Below are 13477 nucleotides of genomic sequence, written 5' to 3'. Positions count from 1 at the left end.
GTTTTTTCGTGGTATATCAGATGTATTCCATTCAGCTAGCATGATACTGAATGAGTCGAAGACGATATATATATCTGATATACCACGAAAAAAGCCAGCCAATATTATTTAAAAGTTTTTTCATGGTGGAGTTTCATGTTAAGGTTGCTAGTCAGAATATTTTGAGTGTAGAGCATGCTTGAGTGGAAAACTAGGGCATAGGCTACTGTTTGAATCACGACCACTCATTCAAGGTGTTGCCATGGATTGTAAGCATGCGCAATGAAGTCCTGCGTGCCCACGTATGGAAAGACAAGTGAAGAAGTGAAACAAAGAGGTAGGCTATCTTATAGGTTGTTTAACATTCATAGATGCATTTTAGAAGTGAGAAACGCTTTCTACAAAAAATGTTTACTTAATCGACTTTCCTTTTCTGTTTTTTAATCGCTTGTTCAGCCTCGCTCACTGTAATGTTTTGTCCAATGAGAGACCGAGGGAGGCGGAGCCGGAGGCGGGGACAGAAGTTAAGAGAAACACACACGCACAGAGAGAGAGAGAGAGAGCGCAGGAGGGATTTCTGACAGCCTGAGGAAAGGCATCAGTTAAGAAAAACAATATTATGTTATTTATAGTAGTTGTAATTAATCAGTAACACGCCTCTTAGCATATTTATATGATGTAGTCTTCAGCATCAACATCACACCTGCTTGATGTGTTTTATTTTTGTTGTTGTTTATTTTAAATTATTATTATTATTGTTATTATTATTATTATCCCCCCAACCTGTTTGGAATTAAGAAAGATGCAGATAGCATCCTAAACGGAGCAGCCGCTTTAACAAAGGGATTACATCACCTTCATATGAATAGATATATATTTGAAGGAGGGGAATAGAAGAGAAGAAGAAGAAGAAGAAGAAGAAGAAAAGATTGGAGGAAAGGCAGAAGCCCTAAAGTCTGTCGGCAAGGAAACGGGCGCGCGACGACGGCATGTTCGTGACAACATGAAAAAGAAAAAGTGTGAAAGATTATTGTGAACCAGGGAGATCGAGCAAGGCAGAGGAGAGGAGAGGAGAGGAGAGGAGAGGTGAGTGATTCCGCCGAGGAGTGAGAAACAGCAGATGATGACAAATCTGATTATTACATAGCCTACAGTAGCCTGTCCTCAAGTGTTTAAAGCCACGCTGGTCATTGCTCCTACTTGACATTTCACAAGTCAGATCAGTTGTTTAGGTTGGTGATATAATAATAGCCACAGATAAGGTCTGTGTGACAGAGACTGCTGGAAAGAGGGAGAGGGAGGAGAGTGACAAGTGGATCCTTGATGGATTCAGAGGTTCATCATTTTTCTTCGCTTGATGCTCCTGAGTCTGTTCACAGTCTAATTGAATTTGTTTAATCCTTACCTTATCTACACACTGTACACACACTGTACTTCAGCCGTAAAAGCAAGCTTCCAAAACCCCCCCCCCACCACTAACCATTAAACCCTTAAATACTTACCCCCCTAATCTAAGCAAACACAATGTCAAGCTTATGCAACAACATGATTCAAAACATTAAAATTCCGCTTTGACTTTCATAAAGGAAACCATACACCCAAGTCTGAGCCAGTTCCTTTTCCCATTTCTCTCTCAGGTATCTCTGAGGGTGACAACCTCTTACCCCACACTTAGGAGTTTGAGCTCCTTGCATCTATTTCCTTCAAGGAAGATTAAACCTGTCTGTCTCTCTTTCACCACACTGTCTGTCTGAACAGATTCAAGGAGGAGAACACACCCAACCAAACCTGCCAGAGTTCCCTGGTTGCCATGGATCCCCCTCCCTCTCTGAGCTTGGCCCTTCTTTCCGGGAGCGAAGAAGATGATCAACACTCTCCCCACCCTTTGAGTGGTATCTCCCATACGTCCATTTCCAGCAACTATCCGGGCAGCAATCACTCTAACCACACGGGTGGAACCAGCAGCCTGGAGCGGCTCAATGGCACACCATCACCAACTGGCCCAAACCTTCCGCCAGTCTCTTTGCCCAAGCTTCCACTGGTGACGACACCACAGCTGCCGGCACCAATCCCCAATGCACTGCACCCTACCAGCACACCACTCTCGTCCTGTCTGGGCAGTCAGCATAGCCTGAGTGGTGAAACGTCACCGATCTACAACGCCCTGTTTTATTCCTCTCACTCACCGACAGGCGAACGAGAACGGGATCGAGGTTGTAAGCACAGGCAGGCCAGTCCACTGGTGCACCGCAGGGACAGTAACCCATTCACTGAGATTGCCATGAGCTCATGCAAGTACACTGGTGGTGTGATGAAACCTCTCAGCCGTCTCAGCGCCTCGCGCAGGAACCTCATTGAGTCTGACAGTGGAAGTGACAGCAAAGAGGGTGGGGCTGCCACTGGACATGGGGCAGTGCTCTCCTCCTCCTCCTCTGCTACTGCACCTCAGAACCCACCGGAGATTGTCATCTCGTCCAAAGAGGATCCACCATATGGACATGTCTATGAGCTCGAGTCATCGGCTAATCAGATGTCTATCTATCACCAGAACCACACCCTCTCTGAGAGCAGGGGCACCTTAGGGTTGACGGGCAGTGGGGGCAATGGACGGCAGGCCGGGGCAGGTGGAGAGACCGGGAGGACAGCCTCTAAAGCTCCTAAGCGCAAGAACCAGAATATTGGTTATAAGCTTGGCCACCGGAGGGCGTTGTTCGAGAAGAGGAAGAGACTCAGTGACTATGCGCTCATCTTTGGCATGTTTGGCATCGTCGTCATGGTGATCGAAACAGAGCTTTCCTGGGGTGTCTATAGCAAGGTGAGTATCTAATCTGATCCACAAATGGGCAGGTCAAGATGATGTTAATTGGATGAGTTGTTGGCTAGGCAAGATGATTACTGGATTTTGATAATATGGCTTGTTTTAATAGTGTGTCTATAGTGTGGGGAAGACTGACTTTCCTGTGTGTGTGTGTGTGTGTGTGTGTGTGTGTGTGTGTGTGTGTGTGTGCACGCACGCGCAAGTGTATTGTGTTCATGGCTTAATACATGTACACATGTCCATGAGCCTGTATGTCAGTGATGTAGTTTTAATCACATATTAAAAAGAGTGCCCTTGAGCCCCTGTTGAATGAATCAAGAAAGTGTTACTGGTTTCTTGATGCAATGGAAATTCTGCACCAAGTTCTTGTTGTGTGTGTGTGTGTGTGTGTGTGTGTGTGTGTGTGTGTGTGTGTGTGTGTGTGTGTGCACATGCATATATAAGAAAGAAACATATCGGTACTCACTATAAATTGCTTTCAAGTGTCAATTGCACATTCCTTAGTTTGGCATCAACATGGCAACATGAAGTCTAGCATACAGTGTGCAGTGTGTGCGCGCGTGTGTGTGTGTGTGTGTGTGTGTGTGTGTGTGTGTGTGCGTGCATGCTTGATTTATGTGACATTCAAAAACTAATATTACTGTGCTATATGTAACAACATCACAAAAACCCAGAATATGAATTTTCTGTGACAGTAAAGTGCATTTCTGTAATGGAGTGGAACAGTGGATAGCATTGCCATCTCACACTCTGGCCCCATACTGTACTTCATATTGATCCAGAGCTTGAGTTTCTGATGTCCTCCCCATGTCCATATGGGTTTTCTCTGGGTTCTCCAGTTTCCTCCACCGCCTAAAATATTTTGGTAGGTGGTTTGGCTACCCTAAATTGCCCTAGGTGTGAACAAGTGTGTGAATGTGTATGTGCACGTGCATGGTTCCCAGTGATGAAAAAAAAAAGTCCTTCCCACGCCATGTGGCGCATAGGGCGGCGCCGATCTCCGTTTCCGTAGCCCTCGGCCTCTCGCCTATTACATAGCTAGGGTTACAGTGGGGGGCTAGTCCTCTGGTAACCGTGAGAGTTTGAGGGGGTTACCCTGGATTTAACACCATCCCAGTGATGAACTGGTGTTAAATCCAGGGTATACTCCTGTTCTTGGGATATACTACTGCTATAGTTTATGCTACAGTGTCCTCCATGATTATTGGCACCCCTTGTCAAAAGAGTTAGAAAAAAATCCACCTTTTGGTGAAGGAGCTTCATCTCACATTGAAAAATCAAACTTTTGATTGAAATAAATTTGTTCAGAGAAAAACAAATCCCTCGTCAAAAAATAATTATTTTCAACAAAAATACGTGCCGCTGTTATTGGCACCCCTTTAATACTTTGTACAACCTCTCTTTGCCAGTAAAACAGCACTGAGTCTTCTCCTATAACATTTTATAAGGTTGGAGATACAGAGCAGGGCATCTGAGACCATTCCTCTTTACACAATCTCTCTAGATCATCCAGGGTCCTCGACCCTCTCTTATGCTCTCTCCTCTTCAGCTTAGCCCACAGGTTTTCAATGGGGTTCAGGTCAGGAGACTGAGATGGCCTTGGCAGAAGCTTGATTTTGTGCTCAGTGAACCATTTTTGTGTTGATTTGGACATATGCTTCAGATCATTGTCCTGCTGGAAGATCCAGTGATGACCTAGTTTTAGTTTCCTGGCGGAAGCAGCCAGATTTTGATTAAAAATGTCCTGGTATTTCATGGAATCCATGATGCCATGTACCCTAACAAAGTTTCCAGGGTCTTTGGAGGAAAAACAGCCCCAAAACATCACAGAACATCCACCATATTTAACAGTTGGGATTGGGTTCTTTTCATTATAGCCATCCTTCTTTTTACACCAAACCCACCTTGAGTGTTTATTGCCAAAAAGCTCAATTTTTGTGACATCAGACCATAGGACACGGTTCCAGTCAAAGTTGTAGTAGTGTTTCACGGACTTCATGTGCATGTTTGTGTTTAACTGACAGAAAAGGCTTTTTTTTCTGGCACCTTCCAAATAATCTGTTGGCATGGAAGTGGTGTCTGATGGTGGTTTTGGAGGCTTGGAAACCCCAAGAAGAAGAAGAAGAAGCCTTTATTTGTCACATTTCTGTAAAGGCTGATTTGCGACAATGTCTATTGTTAAAAGCACTATAAAAATAAACTTGACTTGACTTGATATGCACACTCAAGTACAGTGAAATTCATCCTCTGCATTTAACCGGGGGGGATATAAACTTGGGTCCTCTTCCAGGCAAGTTTGTAACAGTTCCAGTTGCTCATGTTAATGCCCTAACATGGACATTTTCATGCAAGTAGCCATTTTTTTTTATAACCATTCCCTGACTCATGAAGGTCAACACACTTCACTCTCATTTGGTTTATGTGCTCTCTTATCTTTCCCATATTGATGGATGACTTAGGGAATTCAGCCTCTGTGTCACTTCATATTTGCACCCCAGTTAATCAGGAACAGGCGCGTTTTTAAGGGGTGGCAAAAGGTGGCAGCTGCCACTGTAAAAATATGTCTTGCCACCCCAGTTGCCCCCCATTTTAAAAAGAATTATTTATTAAAACACATTTTTGAAATTCAATTATCTGTCTACAGAGATACTAAGCCCTCATCTCATCTCTACCTACCGTTATTTACGTTATTTCACACCCCACCCCACCCCCGGAATTTTGAAATGGTTTCACCCAGAGAGAGACGTTCTGTTAGCATTACTAGCAGGTCAGCCTAGCTCGCGTTTTCGCCTGTGTGCTATTCAGTTTAGTAATATACTTAATTTGTTTCTTTTTAGTTTTACGGAAATCGAGGATGAACACATCTGTATAAGTTTGAAGTCTTCAGTAAAGATCCACAATCTAAACCGTTCGCTATCTGTCTATTTTTTGATACATCGCTAGGGCAGAATAGTTCCATTCATTGCTTGGGAATATACTTTCAGAAAAGATGGTTTAGATGGTTGAATCCGTTTTCCTTGATGGTACAATAGCTCAATACATATTTGACAAGATGACAGGGGTGAAAGTAAGCTGGTCCTGGCCAGTCCGGCGTACCACTAAAAGATTTGGCCGTACCGGAAAGAAAAATATACTGCCTCTGAAAAAAAAAAAAAAGCACTTTCAGCATAACAACACACCTGCTAACCTCAATTTACCAAAAGCAACACGTTTTCCTCAATATACATTGCATATAACTCGTTCTGACCTGTCTCTGAATTATGTCTGAAGTGAATTCCTTCCGTGTTTCACTCGACAGACAGCGTGTGAGATAGTGCGTGTAGCCCACTGCTTAACCATCTTGCAACAACGTGCGCAGCTGGTATCCAAAGTGTTTTAGTAGACAGAATGTCCAAAATGAAAAGTTAGTTTTCAACTGTTCAGCTAAAAAATTTATTAAAACGATTGTGTTGTTGAAATTATGTGTTTGCAATTTATGTAAAATCAAAAACTGATACAGGTGGATGAAAAAGTGATGGTGTGATAAAAAAGTACTATACTAGTACTACTGAGTGATAAGAAGTCCTAGGAGAATGCTTGATAAGTAGACAAATAATTAGGTGTATTTTTCGTGCACACTATGACTCAAAATAATAGTACCGGCAAGAAATAAAAGTTACTTTCACCCCTGCAAGATGACTTGATTGTGAGTCTTTCTTGAGCGTAAGTAAAAATGATTTCTATGATTTGCATAAACTGCTGCATTGACAACTTATGCCCCCCTCCTGGAACCTATGCCCCTCCTTTGCCACCCTAAGGAAAAATCTCTGGAGCCGCCACTGATCAGGAAGTCATGGATTACAGCTTGAAAGTTCCTACACACTACAGTCAACTCAAATGTACAATTTAAATGGGAAACATGCTTCAGTTACATTGTGTTGACTATAATTTCCAGTGGTGCCAATAATAGTGGCATGTGCATTTTTGTTGAAAATAATTATTTCTTGGTGAGGGATTTGTTTTTCTCTGAATAAATTTATTTCAGTTAAAGGTTGGATTTTTTTTCTCATTTTTTTCAATGTGAGATGAAGCAACTTCACCAAAAGGTGATTTTTTCTAACCCTTTTTACTGATCTTTACAAGGCGTGCTAATAATCGTGGCAGGCACTGTATATTTGCTTCTAAGAAATCTGAATGTTTGACACCAACTCCAGAAAGATCCAGATGGGGAATGGAGAAGCAATAGTTTTGCAGTGAATGTTTATGTAAAAACCGTTGATCCTTAAAAGCTTGTTTAAATTAAATTAAGCAGCATTCTTCAGTTGATTCATCTGACATGCTATCTCACATGGCAGTGATGCAATGAAGGAACATCTTCCCAATAAAGATATGTTATAGGTACAAAAAAAGCTTTGGATTGTGACATAGTACAAGATGTAAAAATGACTCAGTGGAGTCTCTGGAGCTCCTACCGTGGGTGGAAGCAAGCTGGATAGTTCTACTTCTCCTTGCTTCTCCTTCACTTTCCGTAAGTGCACTTATTGGAACGACCTGAGCTGAGGACTGTATGGTCATACTTGACATTCATGATGTTATCTGTTTTCCAAATACAGGAAAAGAATGCTTGCTAACTGAGGTTCAAGATGGATGCCGTCAGCTGCTCCATTTTAAAATTTCAATCATATTTAGCACTTGTTTTCTTGTGATTTCATATTAAAGTTATATTCAGTGATCTGTTAATTATATTGTCTGTTACCTAACTGCAATAATAATGTGAGAGGACACTGAATTATGTATAAGATCCGTCATTTTTCATTCAGCTACAACAGTAATGGTCCGACTACCTTCTGAGCCACTTTTTGCTCGCTCTCCTTTTCCTCTGATGCTTTTTTCTATTTCCTCACCCACTCTTTCTCTTCTGTCTTTCTCTTGGAGGATTCTTTTTTTTATTTCTCTTGATAATTATTCTTGGTCTCGGTAGTGTGTCTCTAGAGACCTAGGTTAGCTGTCTTTTCTCTTGTAACCCTCCTTCCAATTCCCCCCTCCAATCCTCTTCTCTTTTCCTCTATCTGTTATTCTGGTGGGCGGTGAACAGGGGAGTGTTGGAGAGAGAGAGAGAGAGAGAGAGAGAGATGAAAGGCTGTAATAAAATCTCTTTATTTGAGATTGAAAATGGCTGAGTGAGTCAAGCTCGCCCGCTAAATAACAGTCACTGTGATTGTATACCATTATAACCATTATAAAGCAACACAAAAGGATGCTGTTAGTGCCATGTCTCCCATCGCAACAATTAAAGGGCTTTCACGCAGTTCATCACCAGCTGAGCATCCAAGTGTGTGTCTTACGCATGGCATACTCTGTGCATAAAATAAAATGCTGGTCTTCCCTGAAAACAGTTGGGGAGTGATAGTGAAAGAGAGAGGGGAAACAAGGTGATTACTGATAGATGGATATGGCAGAGGGCTGCTTTAATTCCTGTCATACCCAGTGGAAAGGAGCTCAATCTCTTCTATTGATTATTGATAAAATCATCCACCCACACATGCTGCACTCCAGCTCCTGACAAGCATGTTACATAGCTGTAATAATAAATGTGTGGATGTGTGTTAGGTTGTGTGTCAGCTGCTTTTGAAGGGAAAGAAACAGGAAATGAATGCTGAGATAGCCTAATGTATGTGCATACCTCCCCCCCTTCTCTCCATCTTACACAGGCACACACCTTCTCTTCAATTAGATCTGATGGTGGTAACACATTTTTCTTTCTGCAAGGAAATCCCACTTCATTAACACTCACAACACACCTTTTTTTTTTAAGGAGGCAGGAAGTGAGTCAAAGTGAATGAGATGCAGCAGTATGATACCATATTTGTGTGTCTTTATGTGAAAATCTCAGTAAATAATTGGGTTTAAATGTCGTTGTCTGAATACAATGAAATCTTATTTGAAAAATATACACTTTCTCATGGGCGGCACGATGGTGTAGTGGTTAGCGCTGTCGCCTCACAGCAAGAAGGTCCGGGTTCGAGCCCCGTGGCCGGCGAGGGCCTTTCTGTGTGGAGTTTGCATGTTCTCCCCGTGTCCGCGTGGGTTTCCTCCGGGTGCTCCGGTTTCCCCCACAGTCCAAAGACATGCAGGTTAGGTTAACTGGTGACTCTAAATTGACCGTAGGTGTGAATGTGAGTGTGAATGGTTGTCTGTGTCTATGTGTCAGCCCTGTGATGACCTGGCGACTTGTCCAGGGTGTACCCCGCCTTTCGCCCGTAGTCAGCTGGGATGGGCTCCAGCTTGCCTGCGACCCTGTAAAGCGGCTAGAGATAATGAGATGAGATGAGACACTTTCTCATTCATTCAATTCATAATTAGTACCCGCTTTATCCATGTCAGCGTCGCAGTGGATCCAAGGCCTGGGAACACTGCATGTGAGGCAGGAATCCATCCTGAATGGGACAGCATCCATCCTAGGGCATCTCACGCTCTCTCTCTCTCTCTCTCTCACACACACACACACACTTGTATCTTTGTGGGGACACTCATTGACAATGCATTCCTGAGCCTCTTACCCTAACCATCCAACTAAATTCCTAACCCTGACCTAAATTAATTATGAATTCTGATTATGAATTCTAACCTGAACCTTCAAACTGAGTCTTAAACCCAAAAAATAAACTCATTTATAATGATAGATAATATCCATACAAGACATGTTCGAGTATTCACTTGTTCATATTTGTATCTGTATACTGTGTACAGATTGTTTTCCTTTTAAAATAAAACTTCCCTGGGTGCTGCCATCTTATTCTCTCCAAGGTTCAACTATTACGATCTGAGTACAAATTATGTGAGAGAATCTGAGATTGTGATATCACTTACACACCACATCACTTACCAAGGCTGAGATCTAGTGGATACATCCCTTCTAAAATTGTTGTAAACAACCCTAAAGATGGTCAAGTGTTTGGCTGTAAAAATAAGCCTGATCACTGAAGCAGTGCACACACACACACACACACACACACACACACACACACACACACACACACACACACACACAAGTAAACAGTGAGCAGACCCATACCCAGCCAGGAGGCTGTGTGCTGCTTATAAATGATCCATCCAAATGATGTTTTTTTATTTTTTGTTTTCCTATAAAATTAAAATTTAACTTGTATTTTTATGTGACATGTTTTTGTTTGTTTTTATTCACTGAGAAAAGCATTCTTTTTTGACGGCAAGAATCACATTGCTATGATAACGGATATTGTTTACTAGTATCTGTGTCAGTACTGTGTATGCGGTATCTTGCCGAGTGAGACCTAAACTTCATAAAAGTGAAGTCTGTTGATTCATGGATTTTGTTGGCAGTAAATTCACATAATTACAGAAAATTTCTGGTTAGATTTTTAGAATTAGAATCCTTTGTTTGTCACATGTATATTACAGCACAGGGAAATACTTTCTCTGCATTCAACCCATCTGAAGCAGTGAACAGAGAGAGAGAGAGAGCACCCGGGAATTTTTTTTTAGAATTAGAAGCCTTTATTTGATGGCTCTGTGTTACAATGGGAAATGGCGTATTAGTGTACCGGTTACGTCACAAGCGGATATTCGGTTTCAGCGTGAATAGCTGTGACCAGGTCAGCCTATTTTTAGCAATATTTAAACTTTTAAAATGGATAAATTGTTATAAAGTTTTATGTTTAATTTAAATGTGTGGGGGGGTGGGGCACATCAGGGCACTTACTGTGATTGAAAAATGGTGTTTATTTTGGGTTTTGTTTGGCTTTAACCCTCAAACAGCTCTTTGAAGAAGTGAGGACCAGCCAAAATGTCCTCACTTCCCAAAAACGTCCTAACTCTCTTGGGGGGAAAAAAATACATATTCTGGTCCTCAATATGTAGCAAGTACAAGTACACACACACACACACACACACACACACACACACACACACACACACACACACACACACGTGCGTGCATGCACACGTACCCCTAGGGGCAAGTTAGAATCACCAGTCCACCTACTGACATGTTTTTGGGAAGTGGGAGGAAACTGGAGTGCCTAGAGGAAACCCACGCTGATGCAGGGAGAACATGGCCAGAAACTCCACACAGACACTACCCTAAGCTCAGGATCGAATCGGAGACCCTGGAGCTGTTATGCAGTGATGCCTCCATGCTGTCTTTTTGATAAATATAGCTTAACTACATTGTCCATACGTATGTGTGATAACTAATAAAACAGAAGCAGATCTTTATAGTAGGCATGTCAAAGTCCCTTCCCACGCCATGTGGTGCATAGGGCGGTGCCGATCTCCATTTCCGTAGCCCTCGGCCTCTCGCCTATTACCGGTACATAGCTAGGGTTACAGTGGGGGGCTAGTCCTCTGGTAACCATGAGAGTTTGACTCCACGTGCCTTGCCAGACGGCAGTAGGTACTACTTTTATGATGGTCTTTGGTATGACCCGACCGTGAGTAGAACTCGCAATCTCCCGATCGGGAGGTGGACACGCTAACCACTAGGTTAACTCTCGGTAGGCATGTGCTATGTGCTAATACTATTGGTATGAGTTATGTAAAGAATAGCACATGGGTGCTGTAATACAGCCTGAGGTGAAGTGTTACCATTATAGCGGTAATAAGCAATTGCTCTTTCACTGGCCTCTAGTTTCTCTCTCTCTTGAACTTAAAGTAAAACACATTTTTAAAAAATACAGCTTCTCATGTGACAGAGAAACTCTTGCAACATATAAACTGTTCTGTCCTGAAGACTCTTAAAAAGCATAGATGCCTGAGACTGCTTCCATAAATATTACATAATCCTAATGTCTACTGTGTAAAGTATAATGCTACTGTCATAATGTCTACTAACAGAAAACTTCACCATATCAGTGATCAAGGGCATTTCTAGCTATTGAAAAGACCAGGGGCTAAGTCAGGTTTTCCTGGGGCTTGTTATTTTTTTAAGGGAGATTGGCATTGATAGATTGGGGAGATTATATCTAACTTTACAAGATATATTATCACCCATACACATTCAAAGGTTATGACATCTTTATTACTGATTTTTGCACTGCTCTTTTTAAATGTATGTAGTTCACTTCAATTTCTGTCTCATTATTATTATTATTATTATTATTATTATTATTATTATTATTATCAGTGCCTGAAATGTCTCAGGAAACTGAGGCATGTGCCAACTGACTATTAAATATCACTAGTAAAATTTGTCATCAGTTGAATAAAAATATATCATTTCTCACTCACATATGTCATCTCAGACCACAAAGACACAAATTCTAAGCTACATTATTATATTACAATATTCAAAATCCCAGATGACATCCCGTTTCACAAGACTATGATCGTATAAACATGTCTTCAAAGTTTCTCTCTCTCTCTCTCTCTCTCTCACACACACACACACACACACACACACACACACACACACACACACACACAAATACAATTTTCTCCAATGCATCCAGGCTCAGTTGACTGCAGCAACTCATTTGTGGTGTCTGGACAACACAAATTTATGTTGACATTAATGCTATGTAGCAAAACAAAAATCCTATTTTATCCCTATGTGTGACTAATATGCCAAAGGCTGGCTATGGTATGGTAGACTGGCTGGTTCTGTGCAGGCTACATGTAGCATTAAAACATATGATTAAATTATGTCAGGGCAAGTATTGGTGTCTACATGAACAAATTGTTGTTGGCCTGTTAAATACACTTAGGCAGGGCAAATAGACCACCACTGTAGATAGTCATTAAACCATTTGAACTTTTGAGCTTGCCTGGCACACTAGGCCAGACGGCGCGGCTTTTGTGCATCAACATAATTCGATAGGTTACATTGTTGATACATTCGTACATTCGATACAGTGCCTTGCAAAAGTATTCATCCCCCTTGGTGTTTGTCCTGTTTTGTTGCATTACAAGCTGGAATTAAAATGGATTTTGAGGGGTTAGCACCATTTGATTTACACAACATGCCTACCACTTTAAAGGTGCACATTGCTTTTTTTTATTGTGAAACAAACAATAATTAAGACAAAAAAACAGAAATCTGGAGTGTGCATAAGTACCCCCCCCCCCCCCCCCCCCCAAAAAAAAAAGTCAATACTTTTTTTTTTCAATACTGCAACAGTTACAGCTGCAAGTCTCTTGGGGTATGTCTCTATTAGCTTAGCACATCTAGCCACTGCAATTTTTGCCCATTCCTCAAGGCAAAACTGCTCCAACTCCTTCAAGTTAGATGGGTTGCGTTGGTGTACAGCAGTCTTCAAGTTATGCCGCAGATTCTCAATTGGATTGAGGTCTGGGCTTTGACTAAGCCATTCCAAGACATTTAAATGTTTCCCTTTAAACCACTCCAGTGTAGCTTTAGCAGTATGTTTAGGATCATTGTCCTGCTAGACCGTGAACCTTCATCCTAGTCTCAAACATCTGGCTGACTCAAACAGGTTTTCCTCCAGAACTGCCCTGTATTTAGTGCCATCCGTCTTTCCTTCAATCCTGACCAGCTTTCCTGTCCTTGCAGATGAAAAATGTCCCCACAGCATGATGCTGCCACCACCATGCTTCATTGTAAGGATGGTGTTCTCAGGGTGTTGGGTTTGCACCACACATGACATTTCCCATGATGGCCAAAAAGTTCAATTTTTGTCTCATTTGACCAGAGAATCTTCTCCC

General features: G+C 41.9%; 1 protein-coding gene across 1 annotated transcript in view; it reads left to right on the top strand.

Annotated features, from left to right (window-relative positions):
* Positions 1-956: 956 nt before the first annotated feature.
* kcnn3 (potassium intermediate/small conductance calcium-activated channel, subfamily N, member 3) overlaps positions 957-13477 on the top strand; it is a 260128-nt gene continuing 247607 nt past the window's right edge. Inside the window, exons 1-2 of the mRNA XM_060920461.1 lie at positions 957-1065; positions 1738-2794. Of these exons, the coding sequence (XP_060776444.1) occupies positions 1790-2794 (1005 nt within the window). The 5' untranslated portion in view covers positions 957-1065; positions 1738-1789. The remainder of the gene's footprint in view (positions 1066-1737; positions 2795-13477) is intronic.

The sequence above is a fragment of the Neoarius graeffei genome, chromosome 5 (assembly GCF_027579695.1).
Source record: "Neoarius graeffei isolate fNeoGra1 chromosome 5, fNeoGra1.pri, whole genome shotgun sequence".
NCBI classification, from domain to species: Eukaryota; Metazoa; Chordata; class Actinopteri; order Siluriformes; family Ariidae; genus Neoarius; species Neoarius graeffei.
The sequence above is the reverse complement of the archived record's forward strand: the minus strand, read 5'-3'. Positions and strand labels throughout refer to the sequence as shown.